We start from the raw sequence: 20,821 nt of genomic DNA, 5'->3' as shown, positions 1-20,821 counted from the left end.
AACCCTTGTGTGAACTCACTTCTAACATTGAGGCGTATCATGTTGGAATGAGGAATTGAGCCACGAACATGAGCCCCACTTGTTCCTTTCCAAGACCACCCCAATGACCCCATCATCCTTCATGCCTCCGCAAAATCAATATATCAATAATCACAATGGGGCTCATGCCTTTTTCACACAATTTCAATTCTTCCTTTCACATTGACTGACTGACTTGGTGCTGAATGGTGCTTAAGAATAAGAATCAAAACCACAACTCACTTCTGTGCTCTGCCACTTTCTGCAAGTTCCACTTTCTCTTTGTTTCTTTTTCCCTTTTTCTTTTGTCGAATGGGAAAAATAATAAATATCTTCAGCAACTCATACATACAACTGACAAGCCTGTCTCTCAAATGAGCCAGAACACGAAAGAGCCTGTTTGTTTGGTATATGACTTGAGATGGGCTGAATCTATGGGCACGATATTTCATTCTTCCAAGGCTTATTTACACCAATACCCTTTAAAATTATAGGTAAATCTCGCTTTATTCCTTGTCGTCAACTTCGTTCAAAAATCTGTTAACTATAATGACGTGATAAAGGTGTTTTTATAATTTCATACACATGGATCATTATTCACCTATATTGCACCGATACTCCTAACAAGAGGGGTATGCTGGTATCTAATATAGGTACGATATGCCTATGATACGTATCCAATGCGGATATAGAAGTATCGTGGACTTTTCTAAAAGTTTGACCTTCCGATACATTTCCAATACTTCTAGGATATGGTCCCAATATGTTTCTGATACTTAAAGGGGTAATTTTGAAAATATTTGAAAATATGTTAGGTCGTTTTCAAAATTATAAAATCTTATGGAATCATATGGAGACTTATATGTTTGGTTTTATGTTTTGAACTTATAATGGATGATTTTAACATGATAGGTGTAAGCCGTACTCATATCCTAGTTTTTAAAGTTTTGCCGTATCTAGGAATCATATTATATAGTATCGGTGTACCCATACCCGTACAGTTATTCACCTTTTGAGGGGTGATGTGGCAAGTGAAGCCCACCTCTACATAGATAAAAAATGAAAATAAAATATTAAAAATTACATTAAAAAAATAGAACTAAATGAAAATACTAATTTTTTTCAACCCTTCAGTCCTACCAGCAAAACACTACACATATTTGGGCTTTTTTCACGCACCAGCCCAGTAATGGACTGAGTCTGAAACCCGAAATTGAAAAAAACTAGCTGCAATTTTGAGCTTCAGATTGAGATTGGGAAGCCGAAGCAGTGAAGCACAAGTCAGATATTTTCCTTCCTTCAAAACCACAGAAGAACAGATCATGAGACTCTTAATTCATCTAATTCCATTCGTCTCCCTGTTTCCCGCCTTATTCTCTTCTCTCTTCGCTCCCTCCCAAACAACATGTTCACCGCACCACATCAACGACAACGACGACAATTCCTCCCTCTGCCAACTCCACCAATTCCAGCTCAAGATCGATCACTTAGGTATTTACTCCACTTCAAGCTTTATTGTATTTTATTTATATATATTTTTTCTTCAATTTGTTACCCATGATTTTCTTCTTAGCTATTATTAATTTTGTTCTGCAGAATCAGTTCTAGCAGAAAGCATTCAAAACCTGACCGAGAAAATCGATCGTATCGAAGAGCGCGAGAAGCGCATTGACGACATGGCGCAGAAGATCCATCATTTGCAGTCTGTTTTATCCACTCTGAAGGTAGCTTCAAGTCATCAGATTTCAAGTATGTGCTGAATTGAAAGCAAATTTATAATATTTGGTTGCATTTGAATGTCACAGGGAGACTCATTGGCTACTGATGAGAGGCTTAAGGCTTTAGAAGAAGAGGTTCATATCTTTTTCAATTTCCTTTTGCAAATTTCAATTCAATGAAAAAGTAGCAGAAGGAGTTTGTTGGATTTGAGAATTAGGCTTTGCAATGCTTTTTAGGTACGGCTTCTGTGGACTGCATCAAGAAAGTACAACTTTGATCTTCATGTTTTAGAGTCTAAAGCACAAGATACTGAGGATAGACTCCAAACGGTTGCCTCTCAGGCTCAAAAGGTCATGCACTGATGTACTCACTCCATCTATGGTCTATGACTATGATTGTGATGTTGTTAGTGTGGTATTCATTTTGCCATTGTCTTCTTTCTCTTTGCTTTCAGATGGCTGACGTTGTTACAGAACAATGGATTCAAATTCAGCGACTTGAGCAGGCTCTTCATATTACACAAGTAAGTATGTTGTGCTTGAAACTGGCTTCAGGTTCTTTATTTGCTAAATTCAAAAGTTTTACTGAAATTGGTTTTGCTGATTCATTAATATTTGCTAGTTTCTTTTTGAAAAAAATAAATAGATGAGGACTATGAGGGTTCAAAGACAATTAACAAGATGCATATTCTTGAAGGTAATATTGGATATCCCACACTCGTAGTAGTAGTTCAGAACTTCAGATAGGTTGATATATATAGTCAATATGATATTCTGACCATCTGTGAACTGTCGTCGGAACTTAAATCCCATCAGCACTGACAGCATCAAGTCTTTTCGACAATTGACCTATTTTGCTTTTTACAAAATATAATCTCACATTAACTCAACAAATCTGATGGTTTGCAGTTCATAAACAACCTTTCTGATGACCCTCTGCTGAAGACGCTTGGGCCTAACTTCAGATCCTATTTCTCTCGAGCTTTGCATCAGTTCAAGAGAGTCTTTGCAGAATTTAAAAGGTCTCACCATGAGGTATGTATCAAAAGTCTTTTGTTAATTGGTCTGTAACAGCTGTTGGAAAAGGAAAATATTTCTTCAATGTTGTTAGGAGGACCCTGAGGCCATTCCTGTGATACATCTTTATAGCTTTCTGCCATTCTGCTGTTGTTTACATTTGCATATCCCTTTACTTTTAAAGCATAGTTTCCAAATTTGGTGGTTGGTTTTCTAATTTTCAGGAACTCTGAAGGCACAAGCTGCTTAATGTTGGCACATGACAGATGCTTGTATTACCCTAAATAATCTCATTTAGTAGGTTTCCTTACCATGAATGCATAGGTTATATTGTTGAGGACTGCTCCATTATGTACAATCTTGACAGCCATTTGTTGGCTTCCTACATAATACAGTATCTAGATTTGAAAAATAAGAAATTGAAAATTAAAAAATGCATCCTTTGCCCATTCCTGGTTTGGAGTGGTGTTATAGAATAGAAATCCTAAGTATCCTATTCCAGGCAATTTAAGCACGATTTTCTATTCATTTTTCTTTATCATGCTTTCCCAATGCATTAATTCTCTATATATTCATGAGGTCGTATAAAGTTCAAATATCGTGTTTACTTCAATTGTTCATCCATTGTTTGAGGTGGTCATATATCCTCGTCAGTCTTCATTTACTAGACATTTTTGTTGCTGTTGTTCGGCTACTCAATCCCTGAAAACCTCAACTTTCTTTATGCAGTTACAACATTTCATCAAAGAGAAACTGGAAAAGAATGAATTCACAGCAGCTCTTGCAAATGAGGAATTAGTTTTCTTTATGGTATGTAGTCAATTTTCTTTGTTCTTTAATTATTTCTGTGCTCGTCTCTGCCACAGCTTTTTCTCAAGAAATACGTTCCCATCTAAGCATTTTCTTGTGGTATTGTCCTTAATGGGAGTTGCTAATTTACAGGCTTCCGCATTAATCACCTTCCCAGTAATGAGTGCTTGGATGTTGCTCTCATCAAAACTCACTAGCTGAAAGCATCACAGGTTCTGAATGAAAGAAATTTTCGAGAATTTGATATTGTTGACAGGTATATTTGATAGCAACTGTTACTATGTTGGCCTAAGTTAGGAGATTTGACGCATAGGTCGGCAACTGTAACCATTACAAACATGAATGTAGAATAGTTTTAAAGATATCTGATGCACTTTTTTGTTAGATTTTCTTATGTTCTAAATGGCCCTAAATCTGTCGCTGTATTTCCTTCAATCAAAGACCCTAATTACAAAATGATCTATCCCATCGTTGTCTTTTCCCTTGGCTTATGACAAAGTTGAAGATATCCAAATTCTTATCCCTCCATGACTAGGCCTGGTGGTGGTCGTTGCGGGTGGAAGCCTGGTGGTGGTCTGTCGTGAGAGAGAGAGAGGTGGTTTTCTTTAAAGTCGGAATAAAAATAATTAAAAAAAGGGCCCGACCCACCTAGAAACAACTTTATATATTCTTCGTATTCACAAATTTTCCCCTGGCTATGTTGTCTAATTTGACAGATATTTTGCAGTTTGGTTTCACTAAACTAGTGTACTCTACTTGCGTTTTGTTTAAAATCAGTAAACAAAACATGGGAAACCCAACTGCAGAAAGCGTACTATAGTAACAACAACCAAGTAACCAAGTAACATGCAAGTTGTAACAACTTGTGTTTAAATATGCATTATCAACTTGCGGTTGTGCTGTAGTAATTTCTCATAGCATAGGACTTTTTCTTCTCTCTTTACATGCCCTCCATCCCAAAATTCTTAATTTCAACAACAGGGAACTATCTCTTGGACTTTACACAGAACATTGAGGTCTAAGTTTCGCAACTTGGCAAGTTCTCGGGCTTCTTCCATTTACATTGTATGAAAAATACCAGGATCAAACTTTATCAACTACAGCAATGGTAGGGCTCATCTTCTTCCTCTGACTCGAGCTACGGCAAGAAACTAAGCTGGGAAGGCAGCACTGCACAGACCTAATTGGTTTCTCTTTCTCAGTTGCAACATCTCCGTTTGCTGTCCTTTCGCTACTAGAGACGGAATTAGTTGCAGGGACAGAAGGAGTACCGTTGACAGATTTTGGAGGGAGACTAGGTGTAGTTGGCTTTACTGCATTGTCATCGTCGTCATCATTTTTGAAGCTCTCTTGAAAAAGTTCAATTAGTTTCTTCTTCTTTTCTGTTGGAGATGGACCGGGAATTTTGTCCTCGAAAGGAGTTTTGTTCATTCGGGAGGAGCCAATGGACAAGCTGTGATGGACGGGAGTGTTGCCGCGAGATGGGGTAAAGTCTGCATGAGAAACCATAAATTAAATGGGCCAACAACAGTTACAGTGGGATGAAATGAAATGAAGTAAATGGAACTCTTCTGAATTCTATGTTTCGTTTGGCACCGCACAACTAACCCACCCAACAGCCAGCCCTGTAGTTACTCATGAACTTTTATCAAGGTTATTTTTCAGCTTAACGAATTTCAGCAAATATTACACATACTTAGTTGCCATACAATGTACATTGCATAGCAGTAGAAGGAATCAAACGTACAAAAATTATAAGCTAGAAAGACAAAATGGCTCAAAGCATTTGACTGGATGCTTACCACCATTGACACTGTAGAAATCATCTTCACAATCTGAGTCCAACCACGGCTTCGTATCAAAAAAGGCCTCCTCTCTACTACCTGCTAAAGAAAAAATGGAACTAAAACTTAATTAGGGAAATGCAGTAGAGCTAAAAGAAGATCCCAAATGCTTGCCTTGAAGAACATCCATCTAACAAACACCAGCAAACAGAACAGACAAGAGTATAGAATCTAGATATAGCCAAGTTGGAACACAAGTAATTAGGTGCACCATGTCAAAAGCATGAATTTAGTTAAGTATATGATATCTATCTAGTAAACATATTTGGCCACAACAATTAACATTAGGGTCAATGTAACTTTACTTCCAAGCTAGGGAAGAGCCAACAAGAGTCGATTAGCAACCGCGGATGATACGGTGGCATAGGAAAGACCCATTGTTTGATGGGGTGGAGGTGGAACCCGATATTCAATCAGTCCTTGGTTGATATTCACCTTCCTTGGTTTTCCAATAATGTTTCATTTCATAGCTTCCCGAAACTGATCAGTTTAGCTATTCAAATAAAAACAAGTACAACCTTCCTCTTCTTCTCTTTAGACAACACATAAAAAAGTTAAAGACCTTCCAAATGTGATCCATCCACCACGTTAAATTTTAGGTATTGATATGATCCTTGACAGTTGAAATCACAAGAGGCATTAAGGTAACATTAACGGCCCCATGTATATGCATATCCATCGCTTTGAAATGAATGAATGAAAGCAGGGAGGACCACAATCACAATGAGTCATCTATACTAAATACGACCGAATCCTCATCCCCATTGGAGTAACTAGTGCACTCATACTCCAAGCACCAAGCTTTCATGGAAGCTTGGTTCACCAATCTTTGATATAATCCTAGAAATCTACATTTCTAAAGTTCACCTATTATCTATCCAGCATGTGAAAGACAAATTTAACTGCAAGTTTGGTTGTTTCTATAAAAAGAAAAATAATAATAGCAGCATGATCGAAACTATTACAATAAGCCAACTGATTTCAGCAACCAAAGGAAAAAGATATTCATTTTTTCCGGTGCCCAAAAAAAAATAGATCGCATCGCAAAGTAAATGCACAACCACTTGCAAGAAATAAGGGCTCTGGAAAGCACTAGAATCTCGCTTGAAAAGGCAAGAAGATAGTGTCTACTACAAGTAAGGAGAAAACGAAATTTACCTTATGACTCCAAAACAAGGAATTCGAATTAAAGGGAGCCAAAAATAAATAAATAAAACAACCATAGCTAGCAGCAAGTGGCGAGAAAGTGACTCAAGGCATAAACCTTTCATACACATCATAACGAATCAACAAAGCAAGCACGCCAAATACAAGACATTTGTACAAAAATATTGCAAACCAGATGATCAAAAACCACGCACAAACGCAGGGTTGATTTCTACAAACGTATTTTTATCCATGTGAAGATCGTTGGTGAAGATTCAAAAGCGAAAAGTCATAATATTTGATTTGTTTGACCACACAAGACTAGTCTTTAAAAAGTTGAGCTTTTCTATTTTACCATAGTCCCGGAAAGCGGTGGCGGAGCGAGAGGGCGACCAATGAGATTTAAGAGGAGGATCGTTGATCGGGCGGTCGCCATTGGCGAGTTTGTCGTTGACTGGGAAGGGTGGGATGACGAGTTTGTCGGTTTTGGACCCAAATGACAGTCTGAGTTTCATGGCGGAGTCCGCGTCCCTCTGAATCGAAACACATGAACCCATCTCTCTCTCTCTCTCTCTGCTATTATTTATCTAACCCAATAATAATTATATCAGTGCCACTCTGAACATCGCCCTTTCAGACAGAGAAAGAGATAGAGTAAAGTAGGAGGAGAAATAAGAGGGCAGAGGGAGGAAGGCGTTTTTTGGCGTTATGCTTAAGGAGAGCCAATGTGCCCTTTGCAAATAAAAATCCCGCGGACAGATAGAGAGAGAGAGACAGAGAGAGACAGAGAGAGAGACAGAGAGACAGAGAGAGATAGGCCTTGAAAGGTAAGTAAACGCTCTTCTCTTCTCTCTATGAGAATGAGATGCGCTGAGGAGGAGGTCTTACTGTTTACGCGGAATCGTGGGTTCAAGGTTGGTGGTGACCCACTGAGGGGCTGCTGAGCTTTTCGTCTTTTTCTATTGGCTGGAAATTGTGGGGCCTACTGCTTCTCACAGTCTCATGTCTAAGCTGCTGACCCTGAGTTGAGACTCTCTGAATTATTTTTCTTTTTGTGAAAAGTTAAACGGAATGAAAAAGGTTTTTGCTTTGAGAACTATTTGGCCATAATAATAGTATGGAGCGATGAACGGGCGATGAAAGATCACGACTGTCATGAATGTGTTTAAATTCTTCTTCAACATGGAATAAAATCAGTCTTAAACCTTTAATCATGCTTAATCTTTCTTAATTTCTCCTGCGTATCCGGTAATCTCCCAAATGATAAACCTTTTTTTTTATAATAATAACAAACAGGTAATTCATTGAATTAAATTACAAACAAAATCAAAGGAATGTCACGCTTGTTAATTCTTTCTTTGTTGTTTAAACAAAACCAATATTCTATACATCTTTTTTTAGCAGGACATTTTTATAACCCTTAAACAAGTTGTATAAATGTTAACGAATGTTCAACGTGTCAGAAGTTGACTTCAGATACACTCACGAAAATTCGCAATTAAATTTTATTACTACAAACAATTCCTTTTCAAAAAAGAAAAAGAAAAAGGAAAAGAAAAAGAAATGTTATTACTACAACGTTCACGTGTAAATGAATTATTATGTAATATTATTGGTCAAGATAGTACACTGTACATCGCTTTTGAATCAATGTGTCCATTTCCATTCCATGACTTGAAATTAAATCTCATAATTGGTCGCCTTTGTATTAGGTTGCAATTAAGTCATAATAATCTCTTCCATTACAAAAAGTTAAATAAATAAAAAGGCTTTTAATTAAAAAAAAGTTGCTATCAATATAGTAATTTGAAGCAATTATTCTTCAAATAAGACTTAATTACAGAATAAAATTATGTAAAATATTATTCACATTGAGTTTGTGGTAATCAAAATTGAACAAACGATCGTAAACGACCTAGGACAGTTAATCAAAACAATCTGTCCGCCTTCTTATACTCGAATTTTATCCTCTCGTATACATTAAATATTGTTTTGTTAGAAAAAAGTCCAACGATCAAGTGAAAAAAAAATTTGAACAACCCGACGCCAAAACCAAGAGAAACAAGGAAATAAAAGTCAAACACTCAAAGATAAACCATGCACTGTGCCATGCTTTGACAAGACAGAAGGCAGCAAATTAGATCAGCATGACCGGTTTGCCCTGCTCTTGTTGCTGTGCTTGAGTTTTGATTGACAGCAGACATTAAAATATTAAATTGCTTATCAGTAAATCACATGATATTCCTAATCGACGTCCTGTCGTTTCAATTTTGTTGTATTATCCCCCAAAAAACCACTAATCTTTGCATGTTCTCATCTCATTACAAGAGACGAATTCAAAGACGTGGCTCGGAGCAGAGTTGAAAATGATGTATTTCACCCAACGCGGTGCTGTGCTGCACAATTTACCATACCCTAATTATTTATTGAGTTAATTAACAAGAGCTAAACTTAAGCATGCATGAAGATAAAGATGGGTCCTGACTCCTGTCTGTCTTGGCCTTATATCACATGTAAACTATCTTGTAACACAAATAAAGTGCTTCATCTACTTTCCCTTTAATGCGTTAAGGGGCCTTTAGTTTGCTCTGTGGAAGAGTTTGGTATTATTTCTCTGTAATTAGGTTTTTTTCCCTTTTCAAATAAATAATATTGGAGAAGGGTGATTTGAACACCGAATCTCAATTACAGAGATAACTGATTGCTCTTAACAACTTTATCTATTTTCTAGTCAAAACTTAACAACTTTATCTTTGAGTAATTAGGCTTTGCATAATGGAGGGGAAAGCCAAACTTTTACTGTTCCAAATGATAACACAATGGAAGATGACTGCTGAGAGAGTGGTGATTTGTAGATGAAAAGTTGGTGTGCATGTCACAATCCATGTTGTGTTTATATTTTATATAGTGGTGGTGGATAAGAACCAAAAGAAGATAGGAAATGGACTTTGGTTTTCCCCCTTCGTTTTCAACACTTGCCAATTATAAACCAATTTAATTTCTCCAGAGAAGAGAAGACGGATGAAAAAAGTTTCACATAATCATAATGGGGTGGGAGAATCACAGAAACACATAGGTTTGGCGTTTGGGTTTAGGTTGGGGGGTAGGGGACCCAGTGGCAGTGCCCCTAAAAGTCGAAAGTCGAAAGTCGAAAGAGCAATTTAGAAGATGTGAACCCATTACAACCACCTACTCTCTAACTTTATTTATACGATGTGAATGCTTGCTTAATGCCAAAATTAAAAAAATGAGATTCAAATTGCAATAAGCGATTCTTGAGTTGAAATTAAACTTGGAATATTTGTGTTGTGTTTGGGCTGGCCATGTCTGTTTGTATCCGGTGGTTTCAGCATATCCACATCATTATCATATCTTCAATTGGAATAATTATCAATCAATCACTCAAATTATTCAACATACAAAATTTCTCAGGATGCGCCGTCCGTCCACGTGGCTTTGTTTGTTCCTCTCCCTCTCTCCATGGCTGTCTCATCTCATCCCTCTCCTGAATTAACAATGGCCAAAGTGCAGGAACTGTCTAAGTGGGCCATTTCTTAATATCCATTTTCTTATTGGGCTTAAAAGAGTGTTCTATCTATCACAGTCCAATTCAGCCCACCTTCCATTCAGCAAGCAACCAGGACCACGCCGTATGTTCACTCACGACTCCACCCACCACCAACCCTCTTGAGCTAACGTTGTTTTCTTGGACTTGTCAAGGTGTCTTCTCGCCCACCAAACTGAAAAGTGATTGAATAGAGCTGTGAATTTTGGAAAATGGGTGTGGCGGCGAAAATAGCACCGTCGATGCTGTCGTCGGACTTCGCCAATTTGGCATCGGAGGCCGAGCGCATGCTCAAATTTGGCGCCGATTGGCTCCACATGGACATCATGGTACCACCTCGAAATTCATCAGCTTTTTTGTTTGATGAAGTTCAATGTCTTTTTTCTTTTTACTAAAACTTGCGTATTTCTCGTCCCTTTGTGCAGGATGGGTAGGTTTGATTCGCTTTTGCTCATTTACTAGTTTCCATGTCTCTCAAGTGACTGCTATCCAATTCGGTTTGATCATTCCACATCCTTAAATTTTGATACAATGAAGTGTTTGATTCTGGATTTGGGATGTGGGGGGAAGGGGAAGAAGAAGAACATGAAGTTGTGATAGTACTGGAACTGTATGGGATGATAATTCCATTAGTAGGATTGAATCAGTGTGTGATTTTGTTCGTATTCAATTCAGCATGTTCATAATCTAATTGTGCCATTAAAGTTGCTCATTTTTTTGTTATGAAAGATTTGTTATGTGCTTACTAAGACAAAGTAAAGTGCTTTTATGTTTTCTACTAATCACACCGTTACTTCTTACAATTGTAAATAGTGGGGGTCGTCTTATTGTTCATCCATTCTTTTCTTAATAGGCACTTTGTCCCAAACTTAACACTTGGTGCACCCGTCATTCAGAGTTTGAGAAAGCACACAGAGTAACTTCCTTGACATGTTCTCTTTTCAATTTTTTTTTTTCTTTTACCAACAATAAATGGATGTAATGTAGGCATCATTCTACTTCACCTACAGGGCGTATTTGGATTGTCACCTTATGGTCACAAATCCTCTTGATTATGTAGAACCTTTGTCGAAAGCTGGTGCTTCAGGTTTTACATTTCATGTCGAGGTATCCAAAGGTGGGTTGTGGTGTTTGGGAATGGGGATGTTCATTTTGCTTTTATTTCCTGTTACCAAAGGGTCTCTATATTTATCCTCCTTTATGCAGAAAATTGGCAAGAACTTGTTGAAAGAATTAAGTCCAAGGGCATGAAGCCAGGTGTGGCATTAAAGCCCGGAACACCAATTGAAGATGTTTATCCTCTGGTCTTACTTCTTTCTCCTTCTTTCCTCCTTTGTTTGGTGTTTTGCAAATTTTCAGTTCTGTTTAGGGGTGTGTGTGTGTGTGTGTGTGTATTGAATCCCCAGGCTTACTGACAGGCCATTCTTTAACTTAATAAAGAAAATCTGATCTACTGCTATTGCATACATTGTCGAGTATTCGGTAACTTTTACTCCGCAGAATTATTCGAATTGAGAAGGTATTCAATGATGCTTTGTAATCCACAGGTTGAAGGTGAAAATCCCGTGGAAATGGTCCTTGTTATGACTGTAGAACCTGGATTTGGTGGACAAAAGTTCATGCCAGAAATGATGGAGAAGGTGCGCACGCTGAGAGAGAGATACCCTTCGCTAGATATAGAGGTAAGTTAACCCTAATGTATCCTCTGAACCTTTTTATATGCAAGTTCTATTAGTTCACCCACGATATGGTGTATCTCTCCACACACACATTCTATGTGGGGTTTGAAGGGTCGTTTTCCCGGGGACGAGGGGATATGCATCTCATTAGTGTCAATGGCATTACGCAGGTAGATGGTGGCCTAGGGCCTTCAACCATTAACACGGCAGCTTCTGCCGGAGCCAACTGCATAGTTGCTGGAAGTTCAGTGTTTGGAGCCTCAGACCCTAGTGCAGTAATATCCCTTTTGAGAAGTAGTGTTGAGGAATCTCAACACAAAAGTTGATTCTGGTACATGCAAGATGTATCATAATTGGTTTTTTTGTTTCTTTTTATATCAACGTATATTTACAGTGTCTACACTACATGTATGATCCAGTTGACGTGGTGAGTTCTGAAACTTGATTGAATAAGAATATTTGAGGGTGCCTTCTCAATTGTTATTTATCATGAAATTATGTCATACTTGTTTGTTTTAGATAATCATAACTCCCCAGACAATAATGTCTACCACGTCAGCACATGCTTATTTTTCTTTTCTTCTTAAGATATGTTTTCTCCTGATCTGCGGAGCACTTCTAATTTTGATGCACACGCACAGGACATGATATGCGATCTGCAAAATGTTTTCATTTGGCATCCACTACTGCTGATGCAGGACATTTTTTTCTCTTTCCTTCGGGCTAGCCTTGCCGCACGTGCAAAGCAGGTCCAAAAATTCTGTTTGGTGTTTTTCCTTTCGCTAACTATCGTTTTTCAAGCACCCATTTCATACAATACAAGAGACACGAGATCGGATCGATGTGTTTTTAAACGTTTGAGAAAGGGGAAGGGGAGATATCTATTTCCATCTGAGCATTGTCATAATAGTACACGTGAGACTTGGACACTAGTGTAAGTTTTGTGGGCATGATACGAGAAGAAACTACTCTTTTTTAAATGTCTCGGCAAAGGCATTTAGATTTCAGGCATGCTCCAAAGTCCCAAATTCGTCTTGGTTTTAAAGTCTCTATTAATATTAATCCTGTTGACCAAGAGAAGTGGTTTGCATGTGTAATCACGTGCCCTTCTCTGTTGAACTCTCGGTTCATTCATATTCATTGGTACCGTACTTGGGTTTCTTAATCTTAACTTGGATTGGACGAAAAGTGCATGCATCATCACTCTCCTCATCTGGCCTTCTGGGGTTCTTAGCTTAGTCCTCTTCTCTTGGGAGGATGTGCGGGAAATTGTACTACACTGCAACTGCGACGCTCGTTTTGATCCTCTCTCTCTCTTGAATGAATGAATGACACACATTCGTGCATTTGGATTTCCCAAACAAGTTTTCCTGAATGAATCTGAGTGTGTTCCATGACCTCTCATTGTCTCTCTCACCAAGCATGAAGGGTTTTCTTTTTTTATAAGGGTACAATATATGGGAAGGAGGATCGAACTCAGATGTAAGGGAGCGGCACACTGCTTTGAATAACTTGCCTTAACTCATATATGATGAAGGGTCTTTCTTTTTACCTGTTACTTCTTTTAGAAATGAATTTATAACTATGCACACTTAATGGTTTCATCTTTAGGCTATGACTAAAAGTTAATTATCATACAAGCAACGCGTGTGTGATGTGATGTGCGAGGACAAATATTGATTATAGGGCAATGGGTATTGGTGGCGTTTGTCAACCTAAGGATGTTCATCACCAATTTGACCTATCAATGTGTAGTGTAGGCCTATCTCTCCTTCATGCCTCTCCTTTAACATGCATCGCGTCATTGTCTCTTCGAATGCATTTGGACTAAATTTATCCTCCTTTTCTCCAATTCCCAATCAGCCTTTTCTAATCCTGCACCATTTTGATCCATACTGATATTGCCTGCCAATTAAGCTTTGCTTCCATCTTTTCATTTTGGGGAATGCACACATGATTTCTGCGAGCTAGAGAAAGATTGGTAGCTACTTATGATCAGTGGCAATTGGAAGTTCGGATGAATTAGCCCAAGGTAAGGACTAATTAAACAGCTGGAAACAGAGCAATTAATATATAGAATTCCTTTGTCATCCCCAAGAATCCTGTCCAACTTTGATAGAATTCTTGTATTTAATTTCAACTCCAACATATTTGTATGGATCCAAAATACTCACTCTCTCAAAGTAAGTATTTTAACTGTTTTGTTTTGTATTTTTTTTTTATAGGCCTTGTATCATGCGGAAGTGAGTGGTCAGTCTAGTGGTCATTGGCATGGCTGCAGCTTTGCTCACTAAGCTCCACTTGATAGTTTCTCTCTTATTCATCTCACTTCTCGTGTTTGCGGCACTTGGACACAAGTCACAGAACCTGTTAAGCTGCGAGACCACATCTCCTGATGCTTCTGGCTACCACTGCACTTCTGCTGGAACCAATGGATCATCACTAGAGAATCAGTGCAGGACGTTTTTGATTCTCCGGACTAACTCATACTACTCATCTCTTTTCAATCTGAGTGCTTACTTAGGCATCAACCGGTTCGTGATTGCAGAAGCAAACGGATTTTCAGCAGACACACAGTTTCTTCCAAAAGATGAGCCTTTGTTGATACCAATCGACTGTAAATGCAGCAGCAATGAAGGGTTGTTTCATGCTGAATTGACAAAAACTACCATTAAGGGGGAGAGCTTTTATGGCATTGCTGAAGCACTTGAAGGCTTGACAACCTGCAAAGCCATCCGAGAGAAGAACTGGGGTGTCTCGCCTTGGGGTCTTGCTGATAAGCTTCAGTTACTCATCCCCTTGAGATGTGCTTGTCCTTCTTCATCTTCACAATCAAGACTCTTGCTGTCTTATCCGGTGAGTGAAGGTGATTCTATTTCTGATTTAGCAATTAAGTTCAATACTACCAAAGAAGCTATCATATCTGAAAATAACAGATCACTAGGAGGAACCTTTAGACCTGAAAGCAGCTTAACACCTCTTACATCTCTTCTGATTCCACTCAATGGCAAACCTATACTTGGCCCCCTAAAGAAACGCCGTGAGCCCAACTTGCATTTTCCAGCAACTAGCATCCCAGCAATTAGTCCACACAAGAAAAAAGCAAAAATGCACAAGATTGGATTGTATGTTGCACTTAGTGGGGTCATTATTGGAGCTAGCATTGCAATTGCAGCAGCTTTCTTGTTAATTCAGTTGAAGAAAAAGAAACAGAGTTCACCAAAAGGAGGTGATGTGGAACTGCAACAGCTTAGTTTAAGTGTGAGAACCACAAGTGACAAGAAAGTCTCATTTGAGGGATCTCAGGATGCTTTAGACGGTCAGATCATCGATAGCACCACGCCCCACAAGGTGCTGGTGGAGACATTTAGCATTGAGGAGCTGAGAAGAGCAACCGAGGACTTCAGTTCGAGCAGCCACATTGAGGGATCTGTATATCACGGCCGTCTCAGTGGGAAGAACTTGGCAATAAAGCGCACACAACTAGATACCATCTCAAGGATTGAGTTTGGGCTATGTCATGATGCAATTCACCACCATCCCAACATAATGAGGTTGTTGGGCACTTGTTTGACTGAGGGTCAAGAATCATTTCTGGTTTTCGAGTATGCTAAGAACGGATCATTGAAAGACTGGCTTCATGGTGGATTGGCAATCAAAAACCAGTTCATTGCCTCCTGCTATTGTTTCTTGACATGGAGCCAAAGGCTGAGGATATGTCTTGATGTGGCCATGGCCTTACAGTATATGCACCACATAATGAACCCAAGTTATGTCCATAGAAATGTGAAGAGCAGAAACATCTTTTTAGATGAAGAGTTCAATGCCAAGATTGGAAACTTTGGCATGGCAAAGTGTGCTGAAAATGACACTGATGACCACCAAGTTTGTTCAACCAGCCCTGCTGCCTCTTGGAGTCTTGGCTATATGGCACCTGAATATATTCACCAGGGTGTAATTTCTCCAAGCATTGATATATTTGCATATGGGGTGGTGTTGTTGGAAGTCTTGTGTGGGCAAACACCAATAAGCAGGCCAAGTGAGGAGGGAGAAGGGAACTTTTGGCTCTCAGAGAAAATTAAGTCCATATTGCAGTCAGATAATGCAGATGAGCTAAGGGAATGGATGGACAGCGGGTTGGGTGAAAATTACTCGTTTGATGCAGCTGTCACTTTGGCTAATCTTGCAAGGGCTTGTGTAGACGAAGACCCTTGTTTGAGACCAAGTGCAGGAGAAATTGTTGGGAAATTATCAAGGTTGGTGGAAGAGTCGCTAAGCCAAGAAGGAGAGAATATCTTAATCAGTGAGAGCTCTTGTAAACCTCTAGTGAAGGCAGCAGCAAAAACCAATAGCAATATGTGATGTGAATAAAGGGTTTCAAGGATTCAAAAAAGACGTGTTTGAAGCTATATATATTATAAATGTTTTAATTTGTCTTAGGTTTCTTGTCTTGGCGTTTTGGTAAGGTTTGTATGATAGTCTCCTTCTTCCTGTATATATATGTAAGCAAGAATCTGATAGGGACACAAAGAGCAGGTTTTCTCCTCTGTATCATGAATCTCTGTTTCCTGAAATAAATAAATTGCATTGCACTGCTACTTAATTGAAGGGCGTTTTGGTAAGTTCAGCCATTGAAAACCGAACCAAAGCTTAATTGCAATATTGTCCTAAACCCATAAAGGAAGGAATCCTATATAAACTAACAATGGATGAACAAATTAAAAAGGCTAAGCAAAAATATAAAAGCATACACAAGGCATTAGATTTTATTACTGAACAGAATAGACCAGAAGACACATGTAAGATTTGCATTCTATTACAAACTCTAAGATGATCTTCTAATCACTTAAGGTTAAATTGATCCATGTAATCCTAATTGACATTGAACTAGTTAACCTTAAGTGATTAGAAGACCATCTTAAAGTTTGTATTAGAATGCAAATCTTACAACACGCACACAAATATTAATAAAGTAGGCGCTGCTGCTGCCGCACAGAACAGAACTGAACATCAGCTGCCGCACATGATAGCAGCTGCTGCTAAGTTGCAGTTCTTCACATCACAAGTTCCTAAAACTCACACACGAAAACAGATTTTTACATATAGGGATCCAAGCTTATTCAGCGTTGGTAATTATTACTGAAAACACACCATAGCAAAAATTAATTAAGCCCAGGGTGAACTGTATAGACGGTCTGCATTATGGTAAGGGCCAAGAGGATAAAGGCCGCAATGAAAGAAATGACTGCCCATGGGGTAGAAAAATACTCACTCCTCAATTTTTCCATCAACTTGTGCCATTTAGTGTTGTAATAATCATTCACGTGCTCGGAGAGCCTCTGGTAGTAAAAATCAACGGTGGTGTCATTGTAAAGCTTGTTGAAGAACTGGACAGCATCTTCAGGGCTCAACCAAACCAATTGGCCAGTATTCCTTTGTCACAAAGAAAATCTACATCCTCGCTGGAGTCGATGAGGTTATCCATCAAAACGGCGTAGGATGTTATCATGTGCTGCCGACCGTGGTAGCATTGTTCAAAGGCGATGAGGTTCCTGAACAAAGGCCCTGTACTCTCGTCTCGTCAATGCCCAGCGGCGGGATTGTGAAAACCCGTTTTTTGAACTCTATGTTCATTATGCACTCTGGGGTGTTACTGTTTTGGTGGCTTTTTTTGAACTCGACACCTGCTTCCGGAAGAGATGTCGCGTTTGGGATCCGTTGAGTCAATTTTGGCTCGCTTTCCTTCACACTGTGGTCTTCCGCGGGCTGTTTAGTCCCATTGAATCCAAAAGCGATCACGGTTCTTATCAGATCAAGTATGTGCAAAATCTTCTCATTAGGTAGGACCTTGAAGTTTGGCTTCAACATCAGCTCATTCGCATCGGATTGCCTGAAGAAATCGAGCACGAGTTGAGTGAGGGAGGCCCCTGTTTCGCTAGAGCTGCTGGAGGTTGGGCTGTTGGCGGTTAGGTTGTACAAACACTCCAGCACAGACTAAGGTAGCTGATTTTCTAGCAGCAGATGCTCCAGCATACAAGACAGGTTGAAAACTGGGTCATTTTTATCTCGTACTTCACTCCAATGTTGCTTTCGGAATAGTTCTAACAAGAAGCAACCATCAAGTATCATCATTTCTATCAAGTCTTCTTCACTGAGATGATGCAACGGCTCTGCGTAAGAGTCTCGGGCGCTTTTACCCAACTCCTTGTCCATGAAGACTTTGATCAATCTCTTCAAACTTATATCCCTGGATGAGCATGAGTAGAGAAAGCCTTGTAAATACCACCATTTTACATTTTCCATGAGCTGGAATTTTTCACCGCCGTCTCGATGGTAGGGTCCGATTGACACTACGTTAGGTTCATAGGCCTCTTCCTTTTGTCTCCGAATCAGCCGGGGAACTCTGAAGATGCAGCACGAAGCAAGCAAGGGCGATTTACCAACCAACAAGCTTTCCTGCTATGGTATTGCTCAATTTTTCAACCATACCTCCTCCATCGTTTATAAGATGGCCGTACTATCACCACCAACTTCACTGTATTTCTCTGTCACCTTCCATGATTGTACTGTAGATAACACACATTTTAAACAATTAGATTTAAGCGCATTTATCAATTTAGATTTAGTCTAATGTAAACCTATTAATTGGAAAACTTAATATAACTACAAAGTTACAATAAATAAAAAATTCGCATGACTTGGCTCCTTAAAACAGCCAAGCTTTTTCCATAAAGAATTGTGCTCTCAACTCTTATTCTCTCTCCAACATTTGTAAGGTGGTTTGTATGTCCTGCCTCCCGATTGGATCCTCATTGGAGCTCTCTCACAGCTCAATCATTCTTTACTTCACGAATTCACAAGTACGATTTAGCTCATCTAAATTTCATTGACAGATCTTAAAATTTGACTTGGATTTATTTCACTTCCTCAAAGAAAATCATGGGTTTCAATAACCAGGCAAGAACCAAGACATGAAACGATCCATAATGGTCCAGTTCAATTTTTGAGCCTAGGTTGAAATTTTTTGCAAACACGGTTTTTTCGACCATGTTTACCAGTTTGCCGATTCAAGGTATCATGGGGTTCGAACTTGAGACTATTAGTCTGCATGTCAACGATATTTTTCAACTAGTCTAGTCCTCGCTGACAAATAGAAAAAGACTTTAATTTGCATAGTAGTTGTCTCAGTTTTGAAATCCAATAAAACCTTGATTGTGTGTGTATGAGAAACCTTCTCCATATAATTTAGATTATCGATTGTATCACCACTCAATAGATATATAAAGAAGTTTAAGGTTTAAAACTTATTTGAAATTTGAGATATTTGACATTAATAGGCTGCTGCGGCTGGGGCCGACGACAAGACCCTGGCGGAGGTGGTGGGGGGTTAGTGTTGAGATAAAATGATCAGAGAAACTGTGTACCTGAAAAATCAAACAGATGCAACCAAATGACAAAAATGAGTGCTGCTATTTTATTGTGTGGCCATGAAGGAAATAAGAGGCAGATTCATCATAAAACACTCGTTCAACCAAATAATTCTAATGAGGATTTTCCGGGGCTGCTCAGATCCATCACCACAAGCAAAACATAAGCATAATTAACATATATCTTTTTCATGGCAGAAGCAAACAAAAATTCTCTCTCTTTAAGAATCTATATACTGCACTCTTATCTTAAAGAAAAATAAAATACTCAACCCCACCATAAATCTTAAAAGTGGGCGTTTATAATTTGTTTTCCTTTCCTCTACTTGTCTTCGAGGCCTTGCCCAACAATTTAATTTGGTGAGAGGCCCATAAATTAATATGTTTTGGTGTTTTTGATGAATTATTTTTGCATGTATGTTAAATTGGGATTTGTAAGAAATAAGAATGTCTTTTTTAAGAAAAAGAATGAAGTAGTGTCCATAAATAAATTGCATTGCTACTTAATCGAACCAAGGCTTAATTGCAATATGTTGAATTGTGTTGGGTTGTATTGTATTGTTGTGTAAGATTAGGGATGATGATGCCAACGGATTCAAGCCCAGTGGAAAAGGGTCTTGATTTGCATATCAGTGGTCTCAAGTTTGAACCCCTATAACACTTTAGTACTCTGTGTGTGAAAAACTCCGCTCCTCTTTGTAGTTTAGACTATCACTTGTATTAAAAAAAAACATTGGGATGATAAGAATCTCTCTCTAATATTAATCAACTAAATCCCTGCAATATTTATCTGTGTCTTATCTCTGTCTCAAGTTAGGATTGGCTGAAAAGCAGGTCCTAAAGCCATAAAGGAATCCTAAATAAACTACTAATGAATGAAAAAATTACAAAAGCTAAGCAAAAACATAAAAACATATATATATATACACACACTACATAAATATGGTCGATTATCCAATCTAATCTAATCCCAGACACGGGAAAGGTAACCATAGTACTACTGCATGGATCACAACATCATGACCTTAAACTCATCAAAATTGAGGACCCCATCACCATTGAGATCAAATCTGGAAATCATGACCTTGCAGTCATCAACGCTCTTGGACTCTCCAAGTCTACTCAGCATCCTCTTAAGGCTCTTGGGTGTAATGCAACTAAACCCACACCCATCATCCATCACGTACATGTTAAACGCCTCCTTCAAATCATTCACCTTCTCTTCTTCTCTTCCGCCGTCAACAAACTTGACAAAGTCATCCAAACCCAGCAGCCCATCACCGTCTGAGTCCAGGTGCTCCACTGCCACCTCTGCCTCTGTCAACGACATCTCTCCGCCGATTGCCCTGACACATTGTTGTAGCTCCAAAGGTGATATTTTGCCATCTCCATTTGCATCAAAGTGATTGAAAACGCGCTCATATTGTGCCACTTTGTCCATTAATTCACTTGGATCAAATTTTTATTCTACAGGAAGCAAGCACTAGTCTTCTTTTTACAATGCACGTAAGAGCAGAGTTTATATGGCCACAAACAATGCCGCGTGTCGTGGTTGACCAAAGGCTGGTGTAAGTCCTGGGTAGTTTCGTAAATACGC

The 20,821-nt window shown here is 38.8% G+C and overlaps 5 protein-coding genes and 1 pseudogene across 7 annotated transcripts; 3 read left to right on the top strand and 3 right to left on the bottom strand.

The window, feature by feature from the left end:
• The first annotated feature begins 1,174 nt into the window (after positions 1-1,174).
• LOC117622290 lies at positions 1,175-3,949 on the top strand. Of its 2 annotated transcripts, XR_004584967.1 has the most exons (10): positions 1,190-1,509; positions 1,615-1,742; positions 1,824-1,871; positions 1,974-2,087; positions 2,192-2,260; positions 2,383-2,433; positions 2,646-2,771; positions 2,978-3,050; positions 3,483-3,563; positions 3,696-3,725. XR_004584967.1 is itself a non-coding variant. In XM_034352921.1 (9 exons), exons 1-9 carry the CDS (start codon positions 1,341-1,343, stop codon positions 3,762-3,764), a joined length of 855 nt encoding a protein of 284 aa, XP_034208812.1. In that variant the 5' UTR covers positions 1,175-1,340; the 3' UTR covers positions 3,765-3,949. The 2 variants fall into 2 exon arrangements, 1 of the variants encoding a protein (XP_034208812.1); XM_034352921.1 differs by lacking the exon at positions 2,978-3,050 and having other exon boundaries at positions 1,175-1,509; positions 3,696-3,949.
• A 448-nt stretch (positions 3,950-4,397) lies between these two features.
• LOC117623212 (uncharacterized protein At3g27210) lies at positions 4,398-7,464 on the bottom strand. Of its 2 annotated transcripts, none has more exons than XM_034354110.1 (3): positions 6,909-7,464; positions 5,366-5,449; positions 4,398-5,056 (listed from the first exon to the last, which is right to left on the bottom strand). In XM_034354110.1, the coding sequence occupies exons 1-3, from the start codon at positions 7,108-7,110 to the stop codon at positions 4,647-4,649; spliced, it is 696 nt and encodes a 231-aa protein (XP_034210001.1). In that variant the 5' UTR covers positions 7,111-7,464; the 3' UTR covers positions 4,398-4,646. The 2 variants fall into 2 exon arrangements, with proteins under 2 accessions (XP_034210001.1, XP_034210002.1); XM_034354111.1 differs by having other exon boundaries at positions 5,366-5,446; positions 6,909-7,462.
• Positions 7,465-10,228: 2,764 nt separating this feature from the next.
• On the top strand, positions 10,229-12,292 carry LOC117623405 (ribulose-phosphate 3-epimerase, cytoplasmic isoform). The gene is made up of 7 exons (XM_034354371.1): positions 10,229-10,447; positions 10,544-10,548; positions 10,972-11,034; positions 11,129-11,235; positions 11,325-11,422; positions 11,666-11,800; positions 11,968-12,292. Exons 1-7 carry the CDS (start codon positions 10,331-10,333, stop codon positions 12,121-12,123), a joined length of 681 nt encoding a protein of 226 aa, XP_034210262.1. The 5' UTR covers positions 10,229-10,330; the 3' UTR covers positions 12,124-12,292.
• A 1,735-nt stretch (positions 12,293-14,027) lies between these two features.
• On the top strand, positions 14,028-16,229 carry LOC117622726 (protein LYK2). The gene has a single exon (XM_034353491.1). The coding sequence runs from the start codon at positions 14,069-14,071 to the stop codon at positions 16,157-16,159; it is 2,091 nt and encodes a 696-aa protein (XP_034209382.1). The 5' UTR covers positions 14,028-14,068; the 3' UTR covers positions 16,160-16,229.
• Positions 16,230-16,959: 730 nt separating this feature from the next.
• Positions 16,960-18,284, bottom strand: LOC117622025 (annotated as a pseudogene).
• Positions 18,285-20,118: 1,834 nt separating this feature from the next.
• Positions 20,119-20,705, bottom strand: LOC117622725 (calcium-binding protein CML38). The gene has a single exon (XM_034353490.1). The coding sequence runs from the start codon at positions 20,663-20,665 to the stop codon at positions 20,234-20,236; it is 432 nt and encodes a 143-aa protein (XP_034209381.1). The 5' UTR covers positions 20,666-20,705; the 3' UTR covers positions 20,119-20,233.
• Positions 20,706-20,821: the final 116 nt, after the last annotated feature.

This window comes from Prunus dulcis, chromosome 3 (assembly GCF_902201215.1).
Source record: "Prunus dulcis chromosome 3, ALMONDv2, whole genome shotgun sequence".
Lineage (NCBI taxonomy): Eukaryota > Viridiplantae > Streptophyta > Magnoliopsida > Rosales > Rosaceae > Prunus > Prunus dulcis.
Note: the sequence above shows the minus strand (reverse complement) of the source record. Positions and strands in the feature narration are given on the sequence as shown.